General features: G+C 36.3%; 1 protein-coding gene across 3 annotated transcripts; it reads right to left on the bottom strand.

The window, feature by feature from the left end:
• Positions 1-6,304: 6,304 nt before the first annotated feature.
• Positions 6,305-22,539, bottom strand: LOC106068917 (doublesex- and mab-3-related transcription factor 2-like). 3 transcript variants are annotated; one of them, XM_056031216.1, is made up of 5 exons: positions 22,114-22,539; positions 16,879-17,303; positions 10,325-10,461; positions 7,737-8,741; positions 6,305-7,160 (listed from the first exon to the last, which is right to left on the bottom strand). In XM_056031216.1, exons 2-4 carry the CDS (start codon positions 17,274-17,276, stop codon positions 7,768-7,770), a joined length of 1,509 nt encoding a protein of 502 aa, XP_055887191.1. In that variant the 5' UTR covers positions 17,277-17,303; positions 22,114-22,539; the 3' UTR covers positions 6,305-7,160; positions 7,737-7,767. The 3 variants fall into 3 exon arrangements, with proteins under 3 accessions (XP_055887191.1, XP_055887190.1, XP_055887192.1); XM_056031215.1 differs by having other exon boundaries at positions 6,305-8,741; XM_056031217.1 differs by having other exon boundaries at positions 6,305-8,741; positions 16,879-17,269.
• Positions 22,540-24,484: the final 1,945 nt, after the last annotated feature.

The following is a 24,484-nucleotide window of genomic DNA, read 5'->3' as shown; positions in this document are numbered from 1 at the left end:
GAAAATATATTTTAGTTTTGACTATTTCAAAATGTTTAACTCATTAGAAGATATTTTAGTTTTTACTATTTCAAAATGTTTAACTCATTAGAAGATATATTTTAGTTTTGACTATTTGAAAATGTTTAACTCATTAGAAAATATATTTTAGTTTTGACTATTTCAAAATGTTTAACTCATTAGAAGATATATTTTAGTTTTGACTATTTGAAAATGTTTAACTCATTAGAAATTATATTTTAGTTTTGACTATTTCAAAATGTTTAACTCATTAGAAAATATATTTTAGTTTTGACTATTTGAAAATGTTTAACTCATTAGAAGATATATTTTAGTTTTGACTATTTCAAAATGTTTAACTCATGAGAAGATATATTTTAGTTTTGACTATTTGAAAATGTTTAACTCATTAGAAGATATATTTTAGTTTTGACTTTTTGAAAATGTTTAACTCATTAGAAGATATTTTAGTTTTTACTATTTGAAAATGTTTAACTCATTAGAAGATATATTTTAGTTTTGACTATTTCAAAATGTTTAACTCATTAGAAGATATTTTAGTTTTGACTATTTGAAAATGTTTAACTCATTAGAAAATATATTTTAGTTTTGACTATTTGAAAATGTTTAACTCATTAGAAAATATATTTTAGTTTTGACTATTTCAAAATGTTTAACTCATTAGAAGATATTTTAGTTTTTACTATTTCAAAATGTTTAACTCATTAGAAGATATATTTTAGTTTTGACTATTTGAAAATGTTTAACTCATTAGAAAATATATTTTAGTTTTGACTATTTCAAAATGTTTAACTCATTAGAAGATATATTTTAGTTTTGACTATTTGAAAATGTTTAACTCATTAGAAATTATATTTTAGTTTTGACTATTTCAAAATGTTTAACTCATTAGAAAATATATTTTAGTTTTGACTATTTGAAAATGTTTAACTCATTAGAAAATATATTTTAGTTTTGACTATTTCAAAATGTTTAACTCATTAGAAGATATTTTAGTTTTGACTATTTGAAAATGTTTAACTCATTAGAAAATATATTTTAGTTTTGACTATTTGAAAATGTTTAACTCATTAGAAAATATATTTTCATACTTGTTGAAAAATTTGAATACGTTTTCCTGTTTTCTTGTATCTGAAAGTGACAAACTTATTGGATCTCATGTATAACATCAATCACAACAGCAAACACAAGTTGATTGAACAAAATGAATTCAGATTTATTCTATACCACATATAATATACCCTTGTCAAACTGCCAAAAGAGCAATGCACGGATTTGACCTTTCCACCTCACTTACAAGCGCAGTTCGCCACACAAGCTGATCAAACTGCAACCTAAAGTCTGCCTTGACTAAAAGTCTTTGCACTACATTTAGAAATAAAAAGTTGGAAGGAACAAGTTTATAGCCAAAATATTAAGATGGAGAAGCGAAGGAATTCCTTTAGGGCACCGTCCAACAGTTCTGCGTCTGTTAGAAATTTGAAGAGGGGCGAGCGGTAAGTTCCTTCCAGATCACATCGCCCAACTGTAGGACTACCTACTCTGAACTGTACTAACAAGCCATCAAAGCTGGAACGTTCAGCAACCGGAGCAGACGTACACCGGAAATGATCAATGTCAAACCAACAATGTTTTAGAGTTAGCCCCCTTTGTTCCCGCTTTATTTCCAGACACGGATCAGGCGTAGTGCGAGTGTGTATAGTAGAATTAATCTTATTTTCTTTTGCCTCCCTGCTCCCCCCTCGTCTCTACTCACTCCACCCAACCAGAGCCACAAGTTCTTAGCGCCCCCCCCCTTGTTCCGCTCCCCGCCCTCCTATCATTCCTGAGAAACTGGAGACAGAGAAGGGCGTGCTATGTTTAATTCCGGTAATGGGAGAAACATGAAGGCCAAATGATTTATTTTCTCCTCTACAGTGGAGTTATGAAGATAATAGGCGGCATATAGGTCGCTGTGGTCATGTGGTTCAAGTAAGAATAGTAAATAATGTTCCTCTTCTGGTTGTAGTTTGCGCCTTTATTTTCAAACATTACAAAGTCTTAAACGTAAATTCATTGGCGCGGTCAATTTTTATCTAGGCTATATAAAAGAAGTGAATGGTACCAGCTATAAAAAAAAATATCTTGTGTTGGTATCTGAGCATTGTCAATAGTAAAAAAAAAAAAAAAATGTATCGTTCACATATCAATATAGATCCATTAATTGACTACTGATTCGGTTTTAAAATATTTTTTTATCGCTAAAGTGATCAATACATATGGGCTTTAACAATCGATTACTGCTACCTCGAAATAGTTTTTCTTATATCAAACTGCCACCTCTATGAGGACATCCATGTCAAGGGTCCACAAAAATCAGTGCCACATCAACCACAGCAAACACACCATTCTTTTGCCACATCAACCACATTAAACACACCACACAGCATTTCTTTGCCACATTAATCCACCGAGTTCTACACCTACAAAATGATGTAGACTTCTGCACTGACCAAGGCGTCAAGAAAATTTGAATTGCTATTTTTATTCCTTTCTTCTGGTTTCACTTGAACGTTTTGACACAGTCCAAGAGTCCAATAAACTGGATTCATGTGTCCTTCTTGAAGCCGGTGACTGAGCCCAGCCATAAAGCTCCCTGCAGGTAGAATTGAGCTTTTCTCTCAGTTCTGTCCCACTCACTAGCAGGGCGTTGATGGACAAACAAGTTAAGCTAAACATCTCACTAACAACTAGACGAGATCAAGACGAGAAGTAGGTGAGAAGGAGCTTCACTGGAAAATAACCACGGCTCGCCATCACAGTCAGGTCCCTAGCATGTGGTCCACAGATTGAACTAAAGGCTAAACAAAGCCCTGATCGTGGGGCTTGGGGAGAAAAGCACCTGTACCCGGTAAATGTCTTGCAAAACATAGGCGGAAGGGGAGTGCAATGTACAGAGTTGTTGAATTCAAGAGATTGGGTTAAATGTCGAGATGGTTGTTTTTGTGTCCAGACGAGTTCATGATAGAAACATTAGAAGTGAAACAAGTACCCACGCCTGCTCAACTGAAATATCGAAATCTGGAGCTAATGGTGGGCACAAAGCCAATGTTGGAATCGATTCTATTGTATACGAATTATAATTGATTCCAATACTCTGCGAAGTTTCACTTAAGTTCGTAATTTCGTTAAATGTCGTAAATTTGTTGAAACAGCTTTTGTTGCTTTATTTAACAATATCAGGTGACCGAGCCTCGCTCGGATGAATAATTTGTTAAGGAAGGATATATACCCGAAGTCATTTTGAGAATATTTTTGTACCAGGTGGCCGAACCTCGCTCTGTTAAATAATTTCGGAAGGTTATATACCCGAAGTCATTTTGGGAATATTCTTGTAATTACGAAAATGAACGATCGGATAAAGACTACTAATCTGAAGAGTTGTTTTAGTGTTCTGTTAGTTCTAATTGTAGGCCTAATTGTACATGTCGATTAAATTTAAAGTCTTTTAAGTCCTCCTACAGTCTAGACAAACTACAGCTCACGTCCGTCTTATAGTTTTACAATCTATCTTTTGCGTAAAACTATTGTAGGCTTACTATTATTGGCTTGGAAGAAAGTCTTTGCAATGTAACTTCTCTACGTTATAGGGTAAAACATGCACTTAGTGACAAAGTAAAATGGCGCATTTTTTCTTATTAGACTTAAATCATGGCATTAGTTTTCTAAAGAAACGTTTCCGTGGGGCACCTCTGTTACGCCAAACAATATGCTCGTTACCCATACGGGATACGTGCCCTGCCCAGCCTGACAGTCGGACTATAGGAAGTTCATACCGGCTTTTGCCATCCATCCATCCTTGTGGTACTATGGCCTGCTTTTACACATCCATCCATTCAGATCTCTCCTGGCCCTAACTCCAAGCTTTTTACCGAGGTTTATAGTTAAATCAAAAGAGGCTGCAGTGTACTCAAACTCGTTGACCGCTAGATGGATATCATGTTTAGTGTGAGCAAGTAAGGCGTAGAGAAGCTGTGTTATGACCAGTTCCTTTGTTTTGGTACAGGAGAGGTAGACACTGAAGCATGAACACATGGTAATAATTCACCAGCAAAATAATAATAATAATAAGGCTTGTCTTAGAGTCCGAAAATTAATGAGGATTGCAGCTGTGACCTACATATCTTGCCACATCCAGGGCAAGCATAACCATTGTCCGCGATGCTCGATTAAGATTTTCTTTTAGCGTCTGCGTCTGTCCTCGGCAGCAAATTTTCTTTTGGTCTCAAATGTGTATCCGCGGCCTTTGTATAGAGGGAATTCTTTAAGTCCGACAGTTACGCTGGACAGAGCAGTATCCTATATGGGAGACGAATCTTAGACGAACGCATGCCAAAGGCAGTGTTTTTTTTGGTGAGCTAAAAAGTGGTTGACGTAACACCGAAACCCTTAAAAGACCAGCTTATGGCGCAAACTTGACTTAGCTGACATAGAAGAGAGCACATGGTTGCATGCAACCTCAGAACGAGACAGCTGGAGGTCACCAGCAAAATAAACAACAAAGTAAAAGGTATCTACACCGCTCTACACAATTAAAGTGTAAACAACTTATTAAGCACTTAAAACACAATAACTAATCATATATCGGCACATTTAATTTCATTACTTTTCTTTCATAGTTCTATAATAAATCAATCTACATTAAGATGGTGCGCAAATGTTTCATTAGGTCTATTGATTCTTTAGAACTCGTTATTGTTTGCAAAGAAATATTTTAGTGTACTGCGGTAAGCCTAGTGACGTAAGCAGCGTTTTTCCCGTTTACGTCATGGAAAATTTTCATTCATAAAACATTCTAGCCAAAACTAATTTTTCGATAATGAGGCATTTTCAAACCGATATAACGGTCGACCTCGAGTTTTCCCGATGTGGCCAATGAGTTGAGAATTTTTTTCTCACTATTATGCACATACCATGAACTTTTAAAGAAAATCGTTAGAGCCGTTTTCGAAATAAAATTTATATATATATATAAATATAAATATATATACATACATACATACAAGAATTGCTCGCTTAAGAGTATAGGATAGAGAAACATCTTGACACAATTAGTTGAAGAAAACCTGTTAAAATAGCATCAATTTTCATTTTTATAATAATCATCTATTTGATCAACAAATAATTGAGATCAGATCTGTGTTTTCATGATGTCACTACTGGCTGGCTGAAATAAACTATTTGTGCTTTTTAAAATGTCTTCATTTGCAATAGTTTCAGACCCGCTGTCAGCAAACACGTACTGTCTTTTATTTAGTCATTTTCTATATCACTGGGTTGGGCAAATTACTATATAAGTTTGGATCAGTCATGTAATTAAATTTGTGATAGATTTAGACATACAAGAATAAATCTTAAGAAATATTTTTACCAATTGTCTTTGTTTAGCACAATTTCATGATTTTGGCTTTCTCAATACGCTATGTTCCTTTGGCTTTCTCAACACGCTATGTTCCTTTGGCTTTCTCAACACGCTATGTTCCTTTGGCTTTCTCAACACGCTATGTTCCTTTGGCTTTCTCAACACGCTATGTTCCTTTGGCTTTCTCAACACGCTAAGTTCCTTTGGCTTTCTCAACACGCTATGTTCCTTTGGCTTTCTCAACACGCTATGTTCCTTTGGCTTTCTCAACACGCTATGTTCCTTTGGCTTTCTCAACACGCTATGTTCCTTTGGCTTTCTCAACACGCTATGTTCCTTTGGCTTTCTCAATACGCTATGTTCCTTTCGTTTTCTCAATTTCCTATCCCTTGTTTGGACCAGAAAGGGAAGGGCGAATGTTACCATGATCCTATTTGAAATGCATTAAAAAAAAATGTTGTACGACTTGAATTCGAACTCGAGGGATCTAGCCTCCTCAAGCCAACACGGTAACCACTGTGCCAGCGAAATGCTTCTGAAAAAAGAAGGTTTTATGGTCACCTTATGTTAGCGACGACCTAATTCTCTACACAAGGTTTAAAGGTGACTAATTCAACCTATACCACCACATCAGTCAAGTAGAATTTCTTTCCGTTGTTCGATACCAAATAAATAAAAATACCAATTATATTAATTAACTAGTTGATTAATTTTTAAATTGATTCTTGTTTTGTCAGCTACAAGAAATACTTGTGCGAAATTTAAAATTGATCCGAGAGTGTAAGAGAAAAAACGTGTACAAACTCTACTCTAGAACAGGGTGACAGACAGACAGAGTGAGTTTAAGTTTTGTACAAAATGAATTCAACAAGTTTAGACTATTTCATGTTTTATTCTCTCTTTCTACACAAGCAAGGACTACAGTCTACAAGGACAATACACAAATGTTAGCAACTAGCTTCATGGACATTCAACGTTTCTTCAAAATACTTTTAACATAGAGACGAATCTATTTAAACACGGCAAAATGTCCAATGTATCAACCGATGTTTCAATCAGCACGATTTTTAAATATTCATAACAGAATTCTTTAACTCAAAAAAAAAAGTAACTTTTAGAGATAGATTATTGTCAATGTTCAAAATAATTAAGTGGATAAATAATTCTTTAAGACAACACAGTATGGGGTATCTCAAAAAAATCTACAACTGATTACTTCAACAGTTGCTTTGCCGCGACACACGTATTAATCATCCGATGAATTTGAGAATTTGTTTCCTTTGATGATTGTTGACAGTTTGCATACATTCAAAATGAATGTTTTTTTGTGTTTTTTCTGTTAACCAATGGCATGCTTAATAATGATTCCAACTTTTTTAGACTAAAATCTATAATATATGTATTTTTCTTTTTAAAAATAGTTGAGTGATCTAGAAAATAGTTTCATGGTTGAGTGATCTAGAAAATAGTTCCATGTTTGAGTGATCTAGAAAATAGTTCCATGGTTGAGTGATCTAGAAAATAGTTCCATGGTTGAGTGATCTAGAAAATAGTTCCATGGTTGAGTGATCTAGAAAATAGTTCCATGGTTGAGTGATCTAGAAAATAGTTCCATGGTTGAGTGATCTAGAAAATAGTTCCATGGTTGAGTGATCTAGAAAATAGTTCCATGGTTGAGTGATCTAGAAAATAGTTCCATGGTTGAGTGATCTAGAAAATAGTTCCATGGTTGAGTGATCTAGAAAATGCGAAAAAAAAGAGAACTTTTGACGTATAATTTACGCTAACACAGTAACACAATAAAAATAATGACAGATGTTGAAAAAACAAATTGAATGGTCTGTGGTAACTAGTAAGCCAAAGCAATAATTGTTATATCGTTTGGTTCATATTCATTTATTTCCATCATTGGCTTTTTAATAAAAATCACTGGGCAGACAACAAATGTTTCCTGATTAAATATCTCTATCACTAAGTGTTCAGAATTAGTTGTAATATGTCTCGTCATGTGTCACTGTTCAGAATGAGTTGTCAATATGTCACTGATCAGAATGAGCTGTCAATATGTCACTGTTCATAATGAAATTTTAATATGTCACTGTTCATAATGAAATTTTAATATGTCACTGTTCAGAATGAGCTGTCAATATGTCACTGTTTAGAATGAACTGTCAATATGTCACTGTTTAGAATAAGCTGTCAATATGTCACGTTCAGAATGAGCTGTCAATATGTCACTGTTTAGAATGAGCTTTTAATATGTCACTGTTCAAAATGAGTTGTCAATATATCACTGTTAAAATATTTTCCCTACAAATCACTATTCTGAATCAGCTGCCAATTTGTCACGTTCTGCTCATGATAGCCTCTACGGAAAATTTCAAAAGTGAAGTTTTGTGCTTGGACCTTTGAGGATCACCTGTAATAGTCTTTTTGTCAGGGTCACATTGACCAACAGTTGTTCTATGATTGACAGGAAGATTTGGGGCGTCGCTTTCAACGTCACTTCCTTCGCTGAAAGATCTGTAAGTTTTACAATTTAACATGGCGTTATTCAAGTTCTGCCTAACATATTTTGGCTTCGGTGTGTTAATCTCATCCACTGGACCAGAAGGTGGGGAGGATTCGAACGCTTGATAAGTGGCAGACTTTTCTGTCGATGATGTTGACGGTGAAACCGCGGGTCGTGTCTCATCCGCAATGCAGAGGTCACTGGAGGTTTCATCGTCAGATTCTGTTGTGTGGCTTTCATTTCTGCTTGGTACAGCAGACGTGAGAAAATAACTTGGGAAAATGAATGGGTACATATTGAATAGTTTGGACATGTTGACCGTAGGGTTTGCAAAATACGTCGGTGGGGCTGGCGGTGGTGTGGTTTGGGATGGTGCAAAGTGTGCCGGAGAGGGTACATGCTGCTGCTGTACTGAGCCAGAAAGAACCCAGGACGTGATGCCCGAAGCAAGTTGCTCTATCGCCCTTTCCAACTGGCCACCACATCCTTGCCATACGAGTTCAAGGACACTTGGGTTGTGGTTCGGGAAAACCCTCTGTAGCAGCTCTCTGGGGTTCATGTTGTCTATCAACATTCTAGGTTCGTTCATCTTCAGAGGAGTCAGCGTTTGCTGTGGTGTCCTGGCCAGCAAGCTGTTGGGATGTGTAGTGTGGTAGGTCATCTCTGCTCGCCTCTCTCGCTCTAACATCACCATCTCAAGCTCTTTGTCCGCGAAGCAGCGACGTTTCCTCATACGTTCGTTGACAAATGGAGACATAGATTTGACCACTTCCGGTGGAGGCAAAGCATGGAGCCGAGAACGATAGTCTAGAAACAGACACAAATATTTTAGTTAGTCTCATGAATGTTTTTACCTTTTTTGAACACTCACTAATTATGTGTATACTTACTATAGACATTGCAATTGAAAACAAAAAACTTGTATTAGTACTTTTGTATACTCCACTGAGTTGAATGTGAATTTATTTTAATGAACTAAACTCCAATATTTGCATCTTTAGCAATGACAGTGGTGTTGCAACCATGGAGCGAAGGGGTTCATTGCGCTCTAGTCCATGTCAAATGGAGTCCCAAATTAATTTAATGAATTGAAATGTCTCAAGTCTCACAGAATTTCACTTGAACCCATTGTATATCTATTGCTATAAAATCATATTACATGTATGTATACAGCGAAATAGCAAATCAATGGAAACCTTTTACTGTAGCCTGATGGTCATTAATGGGAGATGACTCTTAGATTGTTACCACATCGTTACAGAAAATATACAACAAAATGAACATAAAAAAATAATAAATTACCAAATATTTATTATCTAATTGATTAACTGTTCAATTGATTCATGTAATGTCATCCACTATAAATAATTATGCTCAAGTTCAACTTGATCCGAGAATGGGAAGTGGAAGAAAAAACATGTACGAAACGTAATATGGGGAATAACTCCACACATACAATCACATCTATCAATAAGTAGCATTTCCCTTTATCGATACCAAACAAAATAATTAATTACCAATAATTATGAAACATGACTTTAAAGCAATACTTTACAAAAAAACACGCGCATGTTTTCAGTGACAACTCTTTTGTACAGCCATGCCATGTCACAGGCAATAAAACTTCACAGGCCCTGAAAAGTCACAGGCCATGCCATGTCACAGGCAATAAAATTTCACAGGCCCTGAAAAGTCACAGGCCATGCCATGTCACAGGCAATAAAACTTCACAGGCCCTGAAAAGTCACAGGCCATGCCATGTCACAGGCAATAAAACTTCACAGGCCCTGAAAAGTCACAGGCCATGCCATGTCACAGGCAATAAAACTTCACAGGCCCTGAAACGTCACAGGCCATGCCATGTCACAGCCATGAAACGTCACAGGTCATGAAAAGTTACAGGCCATGCCATGTCACAGCCATGAAACGTCACAGGTCATGAAAAGTTACAGGCCATGCCATGTCACAGCCATGAAACGTCACAGGTCATGAAAAGTTACAGGCCATGCCATGTCACAGCCATGAAACGTCACAGGTCATGAAAAGTTACAGGCCATGCCATGTCACAGCCATGAAACGTCACAGGTCATGAAAAGTTACAGGCCATGCCATGTCACAGCCATGAAACGTCACAGGTCATGAAAAGTTACAGGCCATGCCATGTCACAGCCATGAAACGTCACAGGTCATGAAAAGTTACAGGCCATCCTCCGGATTAATGATTTTTTTCCTGATGACCTAATCTTACTTGACTACTAACTTGTACAAATATGACTTGACTGTTAATTTAACAATATTGCTGTGTGTTTCTAATAATAATTTAAGTAATATATTTTAATCGATACATACTCTATAGAATCAAAAAACCTATCCCTTTAGTGGATACTTACTGGATAGAATCTCCCTGGAAAAAGAATGTTGCTGAAGGCTTCTTAGATTTCTCTGCAGCATCTTTCTCTGTTGCAGCAATGTGGCTGCTGATTTGACTTTAGCTTTAAGAGCACTTGTCATCTCACTGGCTTGATGTCTGGACGAGAAACCAAAATGGCATGTAGAAGAATGTTCAATATATTTTTAATAATAGTTTACTGGCATATGCATATATGTCTGATACATGCATGCAAGTGAGACACACATACAAGTTAATTTTTGCTTTTACAACAGGGATTAGCAGCACGCTAAGGTCAGACGACTTATGGCCGCCGAGCCAAGTATCCAACCTCATTTGTCATTTATAATTTTTCTTTTCACTTTTTTTTTACTAATAAGGCAGTCCTATCACAATATAAGAAAATATAAATAATTATATGCTTCTTATATTCTTTACTGAACAGAAACGTTTAACATATACACCGTTTACGCGAGACGCATCTCTAACAATATTGATTCAAAACCTTTTGAAAATCAAAATTTCTCCGCCAACGCGATTCTTCTTGCCTTTCTTTTGCCAGAATGGTTACATTTTTCCCGCATGTCGTACATTGACTAGACTAAATGGACTCGCTTTACTGAACATCAAATTAAATTCCAAACATTTTAATGTTATAAAAAGAAAACCCGGAAAACTATACGTTCCTTTTTCATTACATTCTTAAAAACCCTCTCGAACCCACTGTGGGAGCCTGCAACGCTCTCCTAGACCCCATCTAACTAGAAGCAGAGGGGCAAAAGAATGTATTTGGGCTAAGGGGCTCCATTAATAAAAGTCTGAGGAATATTGACGTACACTATTGGGAGGTGTGAGAAGGCGCCTGCAGTATATTGTTGCCCGGGTGCCTAGAACCCTCGCTACGCCACTGCTAGACATTCATTTTATAATAATAAATTATGTATTAATGAAATATTATATATATATATATATATCAGTTGTAGTAACATAGAAGTCTAGTTCAGAGAGTAGTTTAAGTTACGCGACATGAGACCAATAGACCTGTGACGTGGCAACGAGCTATTGGTCACCACTGCCCACAGGATGCGAAGTCGGAGGTCAGTGTTTAGGCCTTCTACAACGATGGGTCTGGCGAGACATTTTAATTGGTCAATCAATTAGTCGGTAGCCACTAAAGAATTCAATCTATAGTTTATATGGCCAAATGAAACAAATGTGTCGATCTTATCTGCAAATCTCTGGTGGATTTTAATGGATGATTTAAATTTGTCTAAGAAAAAAGGAATGCATAAAAACCTGCAGTTTAATCTATACCACAATTAGATCTAGTTGTAATTTTCTTATAATTTTGGACAAATGTAGACATACCAGTCACATTGTTTATTTTGTCATTTTCTGATGGACTTTCATTAAAAGTCGCCGTTGTTACAATTGAAAAGACTGATTGACTTGCCCTGGTACTAAAAACAAGTAGTATTTCCTCCACCATAAGATAGAGAACTAGTGATGATAGTTCATACATGTATAAGATTTATGCTGGAAAATAAATGTTTACGAATTTGAATGTCCAATCTTTAAGAACAAAATAAATTTAAATCTGCAGCTTTCTTCTGACATCACAATGCTGCACATGCCTGACATCTTACACCGCAATGCTGCACATGCCTGACATCTTACACCGCAATGCTGCACATGCCTGACATCTTACACCGCAATGCTGCACATGCCTGACATCTTACACCGCAATGCTGCACATGCCTGACATCTTACACCACAATGATCTACATGTCTGACATCTTACATCACAATGCTGTACATGTCTGACATGTCTGACATCTTACATCACAATGCTGCACATGTCTGACATCTTACATCACAATGCTGCACATGCCTGACATCTTACACCGCAATGCTGTACATGTCTGACATCTTACATCACAATGCTGTATATGTCTGACATCTTACACCACAATACTGTATATGTCTGACATCTTACACCACAATACTGTATATGTCTGACATCTTACACCACAATACTGTATATGTCTGACATCTTACACCGCAATGCTGTACATGTCTGACATCTTACATCACAATGCTGTACATGTCTGCACAATGCTGCACATGCCTGACATCTTACACCGCAATGCTGTACATGTCTGACATCTTACATCACAATGCTATACATGTCTGACATCTTACATCACAATGCAGTACATGTCTGACATCTTACATCACAAAGCTGTATATGTCTGACATCTTACACCACAATACTGTATATGTCTGACATCTTACACCACAATACTGTATATGTCTGACATCTTACAACACAATGCTATACATGTCTGACATCTTACATCACAATGCTATGCATGTCTGACATCTTACATCACAATGCTATACATGTCTGACATCTTACATCACAATGCAGTACATGTCTGACATCTTACATCACAAAGCTGTATATGTCTGACATCTTACAACACAATACTGTACATGTCTGACATCTTACAACACAATACTGTACATGTCTGACATCTTACACCACAATAGTGTACATGTCTGACATCTTACACCACAATAGTGTACATGTCTGACATCTTACACCACAATAGTGTACATGTCTGACATCTTACATCACAATAGTGTACATGTCTGACATCTTACAACACAATGCTGCACATGTCTGACATCTTACAACACAATAGTGTACATGTCTGACATCTTACACCACAATACTGTATATGTCTGACATCTTACACCACAATACTGTATATGTCTGACATCTTACATCACAATGCTGCACATGTCTGACATCTTACAACACAATGCTGCACATGTCTGACATCTTACAACACAATAGTGTACATGTCTGACATCTTACACCACAATACTGTATATGTCTGACATCTTACATCACAATACTGTATATGTCTGACATCTTACACCACAATACTGTATATGTCTGACATCTTACACCACAATACTGTATATGTCTGACATCTTACACCACAATACTGTATATGTCTGACATCTTACACCACAATACTGTATATGTCTGACATCTTACACCACAATACTGTATATGTCTGACATCTTACACCACAATACTGTATATGTCTGACATCTTACACCACAATACTGTACATGTCTGACATCTTACACCACAATACTGTACATGTCTGACATCTTACACCACAATACTGTATATGTCTGACATCTTACACCACAATACTGTATATGTCTGACATCTTACACCACAATACTGTATATGTCTGACATCTTACACCCAAATAATGTTGACATATTGATCACAAACATTAATGTAACACCATTAAAATAATACATTCCAGAGAAAAGGGGGAGGGACAGTTTCGCCAACGCCGCGATTTACTCCCCCTTAAATCTTGTAAAAACGTTTCCTGGTCCAAATGTCACTTCTGATCGTCTAGTTGTCAAATGTTTCTCTTATTTCTTGCTGCTCCTAACACTGGAGATATTTCAAAGGTGATATCTCTATCGCTATGACGTTAATGAGTTGGCGTCTAACTGAAAAAAGGAGATATCTTTATATCTGATAAAGCTAGTTTGCGCCGCAATCAAAAGCTACCTGGCAATTTAAAACAGAGAGAGAAAGAGAGAGAGAAGGCGAGAGTGAGAACTACCAAGACCTTCAAGCTGATATCCTAATCTTACAAGACCGTTATCTGCTGGAACAGAACTAATTAATGACAATTTACAATATGCAACTATCTGCGAAAGTTCACGTGAAACGATCATTTATGTTCCATTAGTAGTGGCCCTAACAGTGCGTTCTGAAGTTGTGGCGACTTCCCATGGGAAGGTAACTCTAAATAGAGAAGATAAGACAAAACAGAAATTTATGGAGTTATAGGCCTGACTTCTTTCCCGCACGTGCATTGCAGAACTAGTTTTGTTTTTCTTGTTCGTATGTAGTGTAAAGTCACGTGACTGAACTATCAAAATATTGAATTACACTTTAAATAATGAATTTTAGAGTTCATCATCTTACACAAGGCACGCCTGCAGTGATATAGTCAGTTTACATGTGATATCTACAGTGATATAGTCAGTTTACATGTGATATCTACAGTGATATATTATTTAGAATATAGATGTAGTTAATATAGAGATACGGTCACTATGCATAGGCATATATATATATATATATATATATATATATATATATATATATATATATATAGAGAGAGAGAGAGAGAGAGAGAGAGAGAGAGAGAGAGAGAGAGAGAGAGAGTTTATGGTACCAGGTCATACCTAGAGTGACAATAGCATGTATTCGCAAGTCAATGTCACTATAACACTATTACAAAGCTGGAGAGTTACTAATTGCAGCAAATCAAAACGGAAGTGTCAGTCCTTAGCAGAGTTATCCTACGTTATTATTCATGTTATAGATAAGATATGATAAGATAAGATAAGATGTCTTCGACTATGGTATTACCTTCGATAAATAGCAATAATAAAAATAGTTGAGCTTTATTGTCACATTTTAATGACTAATTTAAAACCATTCAGAAATATCGTTTTCAAAATAAATGTAATTACATTAAATATTTCAAAAATGAGTGTTTTTTTTTTTTTTGTTTTTTTTTTTTTTGAAGTTTCTATCCGTTAGGAACTTCCGCGTTGTCGAATGCAAACAAACCCAAATGGAGGTAACACTTAACAAACTGTAGAATTCACTAACACCGGCCAAAGGCCGAACAATCCATAGAAGTTAGTCGACGCTGATGTTGAATATCAAACAAGATTAATAGCAATGAAGGGAACCATCGAATGTCAGCTACGTTTCTAACGTGCGACTTATTTCTACAATGATGAAGACCGTCTGCTTTTGTCGACTTCTATTTCGTTCTGTCAAAAACAAAAAATAACCTTTTTCCATATTTGAAGACACGTGATTGTCACTAAGTCAAAACTTTCCCTATTTCCGAAACAAAGAATTCATTCCTAATCCATGGCCCTAACAATCCACGAATGAACTACTACGTTTCCCGTTCTTGTAGGATCTAAAACAAATGAGCTCCGCCGCCCTGCTGCTCAAACCCGTTCTTGTATGATCTAAAACAAATGAGCTCCGCCGCCCTGCTGCTCAAACCCGTTCTTGTATGATCTAAAACAAATGAGCTCCGCCGCCCTGCTGCTCAAACCCGTTCTTGTATGATCTAAAACAAATGAGCTCCGCCGCCCTGCTGCTCAAACCCGTTCTTGTATGATCTAAAACAAATGAGCTCCGCCGCCCTGTTGCTCAAACCCGTTCTTGTATGATCTAAAACAAATGAGCTCCGCCGCCCTGCTGCTCAAACCCGTTCTTGTATGATCTAAAACAAATGAGCTCCGCCGCCCTGCTGCTCAAACCCGTTCTTGTATGATCTAAAACAAATGAGCTCCGCCGCCCTGCTGCTCAAACCCGTTCTTGTATGATCTAAAACAAATGAGCTCCGCCGCCCTGCTGCTCAAACGATTTGTACTCTTACACAAACATTCTTCTTAGAGCTTCTTTTTACGCGAACACAAAGTATAACCTCAAAGTTCAGCCTATTTGTTTCAGTACTAGTTAGTCTAAAATATAACAAGGTCTGAATCTAAACTGACTATTGTAGATTCTCGGTTGAGTTCAAAGGATTAAATCAGAGCTGTCAAAAAGAACAAAAAACGTCTGTGTTGTAAGATAGGCTAAGTTTTATTATGGTAAAAACAAAATATAATTGATTTTTCTCCATTATTAAATTTGTAAGAATTGTATGCAGGTTGCTATCACTGTGTTTTTTTGTATCCGCCCCATGTTTGGACACATTGGACACATTGGATAAAGTAGTTTTACAATGGGCTAGTGTCTAGATCATCATGAGTTGTTCTGTAAAATATGACACCGTATTTGAAGCATGAAACGAGATCTAAACAGTAACACCAGATTGAATGAAGTATAGTATATGTATATGAAATGTGTTCATAAGTCATCGATAATTATTGCTAGATGGACTCAGTGGTCTCTTTCTACATAGCAATTTAAATACTTTAAAGTAGACCTACACTTAATGAATTAGCGACTATAACACAATGGAGAATATTCAGGAGCAATAACATAAGAGTCAGCTGCTGAGTAAGAAGCGCAACTCCAGCAAGTTATTTCTTGACTCATGGCTCCATACAAGGCTCATCAATTCAGTTGCTACTAAATGTTTGGCCCAACACTAATGAGGACGAATATACAATTGTACTTTCGAAATCTGGTTTCTGGTCTATGAGATGCAGGAATATTTCTATTCGCTACTAGATCGAAGCCAGGTTAAGATTTCTGGGATGGAATTTGGAATAATGCAAGACGTATGTAGACCTACATCCTACATGCACTGACTTACAGTAACACAATAGTTGTATTCACACTACAAGAACCTGAGACATTTAACTCACAGTAAGTACACACAAGTAGGTAGGAATTAGAAGAAAAAAAAGTTTGTTGGAATTAAGAGTCAGTAACAGTAAGTAAAACTAAAGAAGAATAGCATTTACCTTCTCAGAGCGACTTGTGCCGCCATGATCCGCTGTCTCTCTACAACCAACAGACAATTAGCACATTGACAATCGCGCCATCTGCAGTATCTTTTGTGTCCTTTCAAACAGGAGACAACTCCATGGTTACGGCATCGTGCACATTTAGGCGTCCTAAGTAGCCGCTTGTTACCACTATTAGCTTTTGTCTGTTTTTCTCTATCTGTAGGGTTCAAAGGAAGTTCTTGACCATTGATCCGGTTACCTAGAGGTGAATAATCTAGTCCGACTGTTTGTTCTTTTTCTAAGGAATCGTCAATGTCCAGGATGGCATCATCTTCACATTCCATGTCATCGTCACTCATTTCAGATGACGTCATTTCATTCACCTGCAACAGTGATTGTCGATGACCTGTCATAACATATGGAACCTCGTTGTGTCAAGACTGAAATCATTTCACAGGAAGTTAGTAACGTCCAAACATTATAACAATCAAAGGAACTCACTTTCTACTTTTGGGTCTACAGTTTCTTTCGAAATTTGAAATAAACTTTTAGGGAAAGAAAAGTTTCCTAAACTGAGAGAGCTAATGACAACATGGATGCATTCAAAAACAAAACTTCAACCGTCTGAGTAGAAAAAAACAACTCATGTCATTTTTAGCCGGTGAAAAGCAGCTATTCGTTTTGTGCAAAAAAGTCCGTCTGTCTGTCCGTCCGTCTGTAATGTTTTAAATCTCAGAATCTAGACTAGCTATTGAAAATCCTATTTTGTGTTATTTTGTAGTTCTAGAGCAGTGGTCGCCATCTTTTGACTCCTTGGGTGCAGCTGTACAGAAAAGAGACAAAGTTTTAGAAAGCAACAATAAACAGAAACATGTTTAGCATTGTCTATGTTGAATTGCTGCATTTTGGAGGGCATCAATTCGACAGACGTTGGAATTGGCGATTTCTACGTGTCTTTTTGCCTTCACTAAACATCCTATAGAGGAAACTTTGGTACTCTTGTTACTCCAACGGAAAACGCGTGGATTATAGATAATAAATGTTGTATTGGTTGCTTCTAACATCAAAATTTATTTGAAAAACATGTTTTGATTGAACTGATTAGGCGAAATTATATCAGGTCCAAGAAATTAGTTTGTCGCTTTTTTTTTAAAGAAAACATTAAACACCAGATACTTCCCAACCATGGTATAATGAATCAGAAAGTACTATGTGTGCAGACATTTCCTGAAGCCTTTTCTCATTACCATCGCCCATTTCTAATTGAGGTAGAGAGTAAGCAGATCCTGTACAGAACAAGTTTTGTTGGTTATCGCGAGAAGACATTTTAAAACATCCTGCAAAGATAGCGAACGATCTGAGGATCTAGACATTTTATTTCATGATGAAGATTACTTCTGTCTAAATAAGCTTAAAATCGAAAGCTACAATAAAAGGAAAACTCGATTTTATTTTCTAGGAAAAAATATTTTCATACGAAAATAAATAGTTGCTTTTTTTTTTTTTTTTGCCAAAGATTTTGATAGATAAACTCTAACTTTCCAAACTTATTGAAATATTGTCAAGAAAATAATTAATACATTGACATTTGCTATATCAAAACAACACAATTAAATATGAAGGAAGCTTTACACAGTAGGCTCAAAGACTTTAGAAACAGAAAAACGACGTTAGCTTTTGTTTTAAAGAAATAAAGAATGATACAGTAACAACAAGAATTTGTTCGTCCTTTCATATTGATATTGGCAGCTTAAAAACGCAGTTGCTGAGTTTTTTAAAAAAAAAAAAAAAAAAAATTTGAAAGAATTGTGAAGTTCTAAATTCGATCGTCCTTATGACTATTTCGATTCATTTAGAACTATTGGTAAAGTGGCATTAACGTTGGTCTGCTGCTTTATTTTAGTGGAGAATTAGTGGTTGTTGTTTTTCAAGGTTAGTTTTTTATATTATTTAGCTTTAAATTTTTTAAAATAAATATTATTTTTATATGAGTATGATTATATCAATTAGTATTTAGTGTAGATCTACCATTAGATAAATTGTTACATATTTAGCAAAGGAGAGATCGAGGTTGTACTGTTAATCCTAATTTACATTAAAAAATATCTTCCCTCTCCAGATTTTTTAGCGGCCCCCGAAAGGTGAAAAGACGCTATTAGTTTTGTGTGAAATGTCTGTCCGTCCGTCCGTCCGTTTAGATCTCGTAAACTAGAAAAGATACTGAAAATCCGACATCATAATATTTTAGTCCATTCAAAGTTCTGATGCAACGGCTACTTTTTCTTTTCTAAAAGCAAAAAATCTAATTTTTTAAATCATTTATGCTAGCAGTTTTTTCATAAAAAATACACCCCTTTTACAACTATTCACTATTAATAATAACAAACACTGGAGGCTCTTTAGTAGGGGGGATCGCACTCAGCAATATTTTAACGCATGTATGCAAAGGGTTTTAGATTATTTTTTTTTACATTTGTATTGCTAAGTTAAGTAAGTTCTGTTATACTATTTACTAGATTTACACGAAAAATAATTTTTACTATTTTTTTAAAGAGAAAATATCTATTTAGTATGCATATAAGTGGGACATAAATTAAAACAACAATTAATATGTAATTTTTCATATTATCGCATGAGCTGCAATGTCACACAGATGATACAGAACACTCAATTAAAGGATATTTTTGATGAATTAGAGATTGACCATTTACAAAGCAATTAGATTAATTAGATATTCATTATAAGATATCAGTTAGGCCAGGTTCACATTTAAATTCACATTCACTTTGACCTATCCTTTGGTTTGCTGGACCTCTGGGGCACCACACAGGATCTGTCAACCTGTCTTTTCCATTCTTCTCTGTCATTTGTCTTTAATCGAATTTAATTCTTATGTTCTTTCTGAAAATATTGATACCTGCCTTTTTACCTGATGGGTGGACCACTTGGGGGGCCGATTTTTAAGTTTTTTGTTTCCACACAAACTGTCTTAGTAACCTTGTTTAAAATTGCTCTTTGAATAAACTTAATTTTTTTTATTTGGCTCTTTTAGATGACAAGTTAGCCGACCTCAGCTCTAGAGAAATGAACTATTACAGGCAACATTAATTAGGAAATAGAAAGCAAGAAAGTAATAACAGTAGCACTAGTCTAACACAAGTAGTCATAAACCTAAGGGCTTACCTTCGATCAAGTCCAGTAGGGAATCGGCACCGAAGGCATCATAATCCCATTAATCGTTGGATAGGCTTTTATACAACGACCAGGCTTGGACTAGGAGATCTCCCCCTCCCTTAAGGAGTTACAGTCCTAGGGAGCGTTAACCCTAGGGAGTCACAATCTTACGGGGTCACAACCATAGGGAGTCAAAAACCATGGGCGCCACTCGATTGGATGACATATTTCTGGTACGATTCAGTTTTCAGGAGTATTTTTTTGTCTTTAAGTTGACAGTTGAATACTTTAAGCCAGTGATGCCCAAAATACGGCCAGCGGGCCAGATCTGGCCCGCGACGTGGTTCCATCAGGCCCGCCGAAACGGAGGCACAAAGTGTAGAAATCTCCCTTCCAAAAAAAGGTTGAAAAAATGTATCTTTACCTACATTTAGGCCCTCATTTTTTCTCCGATGGATTGGTATTGTGATCTTTAACATTTGTGTGTTTATGAATTGGAACTCAGAATGTAGACTCTACCAGGAAAAGTGAACCTGTCTGTACTTTTTTTGTTGAACATGATAATAAGCCGACATATTTATTTGATCAAGAAAGTGTCTGGACTGTTTAATAAAACGACAACATAAAAACGGCACTATAAGATAAATATGGCGGCATTATTGGTTTGAGTCGCAAATAAAAGATTGTTTAACTACGCCTAGAAATTGGAGGATCCATGTGAATATTTACCAAAAAGAGACCAAAAAATTTAGTCGGTTGTAAAGCTATCTACACTGTTTCTCACATTTTAAGTAGAGAAATAAAGCTGTTTTCTGACGCTTAAAAAAATATGTCAAATAACCTATTAATTAAGTATTAAATTCACAATTTCTACCAAAATAGTTTCAGAACAATTTCATTTCGTTTTTGAAACTTATCGGTCATGTGGCCCGCGAGACGAGTGTCGGAAATTAAAACGGCCCGTTGGTCGAATTAGGTTGGGCATCACTGCTTTAAGCGGTGGTAAGAGTCCTTCGCCCCAGCAATAATGAGAGGAATTAACTAGATATGTCTCTCTCTCTTTTTTTTGTTCAGACTATAGAATCCACTGACTGATATTTCTTAAAAGCAACACCCTAAACAATGAAGTATCAGTTTACCTGGACATTTGAGGTAATGGCAACTGTTTGTTCCTTTATTCTGTTTTCTGCGTTGTTTCCTTTTTTTTTTTTTAGCTGCACTTCGCAGGAGAAAAAAAAATCTATGTTTTTTTTTTTATTTTAGTAGTTTGTCTGTCCATCTGTATGTCACGTTTAAATTTCAAAAACTAAAAGCTCTATTCAAATCATATTCTGTGACGAGTTATAAACAAGTGCAACGACTAATTTTGTTTTCTGAAAGCGAGTCATTTGGTTTTATAATTAAATATGCCAAAATATATCGCATTAAAACAATATTCAAAAGGACTACCTGCCAGGGGACTAGTACACCATTAAGACTCTAATGAAATCTACAGACTTCAGTTAATGAACCTAGATGGAAGACATTGAAAGACTTTTTTCTTTCTACTTAACTTTCAGGACAGTGACGCTAACATTAGGTTCATGAAACTCTCTATTTGCTAAATCTACACTGAATGTCATATGACATCGCGTCGAACAAATAAATGACTCGACACTCAATGTCACTTGACATCGTGTCAAACAAACTAATGACTCTACTGAGTGTCACATGACATCGCTTCAAACAAACTAATGATTCTATTGAATGTCATATGACATCACGTCAAACAAAAAAATAACTCAACTCTGAATGTCACATGACATCGCGCCAAACAAAAAAAAGACTCAACACTGAATGACACATGACATCGCGTCCAACAAACGAATGAGTGCCAAGTTTCAGGCGATCCTACAGAAATAAAGATTACGTCCTAGCAAGGGATGGGCGGGGGCACAAACCTTTGACTAAGATAACCATAGTCTGAAATGACCAGCCAGCCATGCTATGATTGTCTGCTTCAGTTGGTAGAAGTCATGAAGTCTAACTAAGTAGTTCTAGACATTAGTTCATGCTTCAATTAAACGACCGACTTACTGAAATTCTAAATATTGCGACGTCTTTTATTGCAACAAGTTCACTCTTCTGTGATGCAGGTATCAGCAGCCACCAAGAGGATGAAAAATCCCCTTAAACCTTTAATCTAATAAACATCTCTTGAATGACAAGCATGTGAACTAATGTTGTTGGACTGGCTCTTTCAGTTCGTGTAGTTCTAATAATACCTCAGAAACGAGTGCACGTATCATGTGTGAGGGCAAAGTGAATACATTATTCCAAAAGATCTTATGAAATGTAACATTTCTGTATTTAAAAACTGCAACTCTCAAGTGAGATTGAAAATATGAAATGGCAAATATAAGTGAAACAAAACTCCAAGGTTCAGAGGAAGTGAAGTTGAAACCAAGTCCGCTATGAAATGTGATGAGGACAAGTGTTTATATTTCACAATCTTATCTTGTCCCTTCCATTCATACTTTTGAATGGTGCAACTAGTTGCACGTGCTGGACGCTCAAGTTGAAGACGACAACGTAGATTGGTCAAACCAAACGTCATGTCAGCCACGCCTACCTCTTGGCTCAACCAATCCTTGACAGTTCATTTATCGGTTTTCCACGCGAGTAACATTTGGTGAGCAGACGAACATTTTTGTTTGGGGGGAGGAAGTCCCCCCCCCCTCTTTCTCTGCCATATTATCATGTTTTTACTTATGCCGTAGCGTGGATGAAGAAACAAAAGCTTTTTTCTTTAAAAAAAAATCTCTAAAAGTTCTTTTGATCTGTGGTATTAGAAAGCCGTTGAATATACAAGACCATTTAGATCATCGCCTGAATAAGGTCTTAATGCTAAAGTAAATATCAGGAGGAGGGGGGAACACATAAATACAAGAGTGGGAGCACTTCCTGGTCTAAGACCTGAGAGACTCTAGGATATTGTGTAAATGATGATGGCTGGCATGGGCGTACCCTGCGATAAAGCTCTTTGACATTCAATAAAAATAAATTCAACAAAATTCATAGCAACAAAATCCTTCCAGCCTCACAGGCAGCCTTACCCAAAGCCTCACAGCCTCTAATTACGAGCGGCGCTTTTCTAATTAAACTGAAGTAGTCGGAGTCTGAGTAAGGAATACCATGTTCTTGCATATTTCTGAAAGCACAAACAAGTAACATAAAAACGAGTTTTAAAACCGACAGTTCCTCCTCTGCGTAATACAGAGCAGAACAAAAATGCTGTTAGTTTACTCTTACTAACTAATGAATGACAGATTTTTACCCCCTCCCCCACCCCATCGCCATCCTGGTTAAACTAATGTATAACTCTACTCAGAGTATATACCATTCTAATGCTAAGCCATGCGTAGGCCCATAGAGAGATGCTCCATGATCCAGACTCAAAGACGATTTGGAAAATGTTCCTGAACTTGTGTTTCCAGTTCACTCTTTACTGAAGACAAGCGGGAATACCCGGAGTCCCTAGACCAAGTTTACTTTGAGAAGAGAATGTTTGGAAAAAATATGACGGTCAAACTAGAGTTTTTCCATTGTGGCCAGTGAGCTAATAATTCTTTTCCCAAATATATGCATCAACTGTCAAATTTTTAGGAAAAGCCTTGGGGCCGTTTTCGAGAACCGCATTCGGGTTTTTTTTTTTTTTTTTTTTTTGCTTTGTTTTTTTCCAGTGAAGAATTTGAACGTTGGGAAAAGGAATTGTAAGCAAGAACATTGTTTTTTAAGTTGTTTATTTGTCAACTCTCAAATTTCTATGAAAATCGTTAGGGCCGTTTTAGACAACTGTGTCTAGGCAGGCTATCTATGTAATCACCCACCCATAAAGAGTTTGCAAGCTGAAAAGAGGAAATGTAAAAAATGTTATATGTTAGGTGGAATAAAAATCATTACATTTTGTTTGGTTAATTTATGAAATAGAAAAATAAATCAGATTATATTTTGTTTAGCAATTTTAGTAATTAACGATTAGATTTGAAAACACTTTTGTTTGACAATTTACTATTTAGTACGTAAGAATGTCAAATAGGTTGTCTTGACAAAAATTTAGTTACAATACAATTTGAGTACATTTTGTGTCCACTTTAGACTAGCTCCTGCTACTCAGCACTACAATGTGTCGCCTCTTGTCTCCACACATAGACTGTCTTAGTGGAAACTGAATGTCGATCTACTTCCTCCCTTGAATGGTTTATTGAACTAAGCTACTGATGCCTGGAATGACAAGCAGGTGAGACAGCAGCCTTCAGTGTTGTGAGGTCCATTAGACAAAGGTTTACTGAGTAGACTTAACATAGGAGATGACTAACATACCTTAGTGAATAGAAGCTGTTGATGATTTCGCATCTGTTCTTTATTTCCTAGACTTGATCAAATAGAGAGACAGGGGGTGCAGGTG

Source organism: Biomphalaria glabrata, chromosome 5 (genome assembly GCF_947242115.1).
Source record: "Biomphalaria glabrata chromosome 5, xgBioGlab47.1, whole genome shotgun sequence".
NCBI classification, from domain to species: domain Eukaryota; kingdom Metazoa; phylum Mollusca; class Gastropoda; family Planorbidae; genus Biomphalaria; species Biomphalaria glabrata.
This window is presented reverse-complemented; position numbering and strand designations above follow the sequence as displayed.

Excerpts from the sequence above, each read along its gene's own strand:
- LOC106068917 (XM_056031215.1), bottom strand. The coding sequence starts at position 17,276 with ATGACAGGTCATCGACAATCACTGTTGCAGGTGAATGAAATGACGTCA. Across the intron at positions 10,462-16,878 it reads GCACAAGTCGCTCTGAGAAG|ACATCAAGCCAGTGAGATGA; the intron begins GTAAATGCTATT and ends TTTCTCGTCCAG. Across the intron at positions 8,742-10,324 it reads TTCCAGGGAGATTCTATCCA|ACTATCGTTCTCGGCTCCAT; the intron begins GTAAGTATCCAC and ends GTCTGTTTCTAG.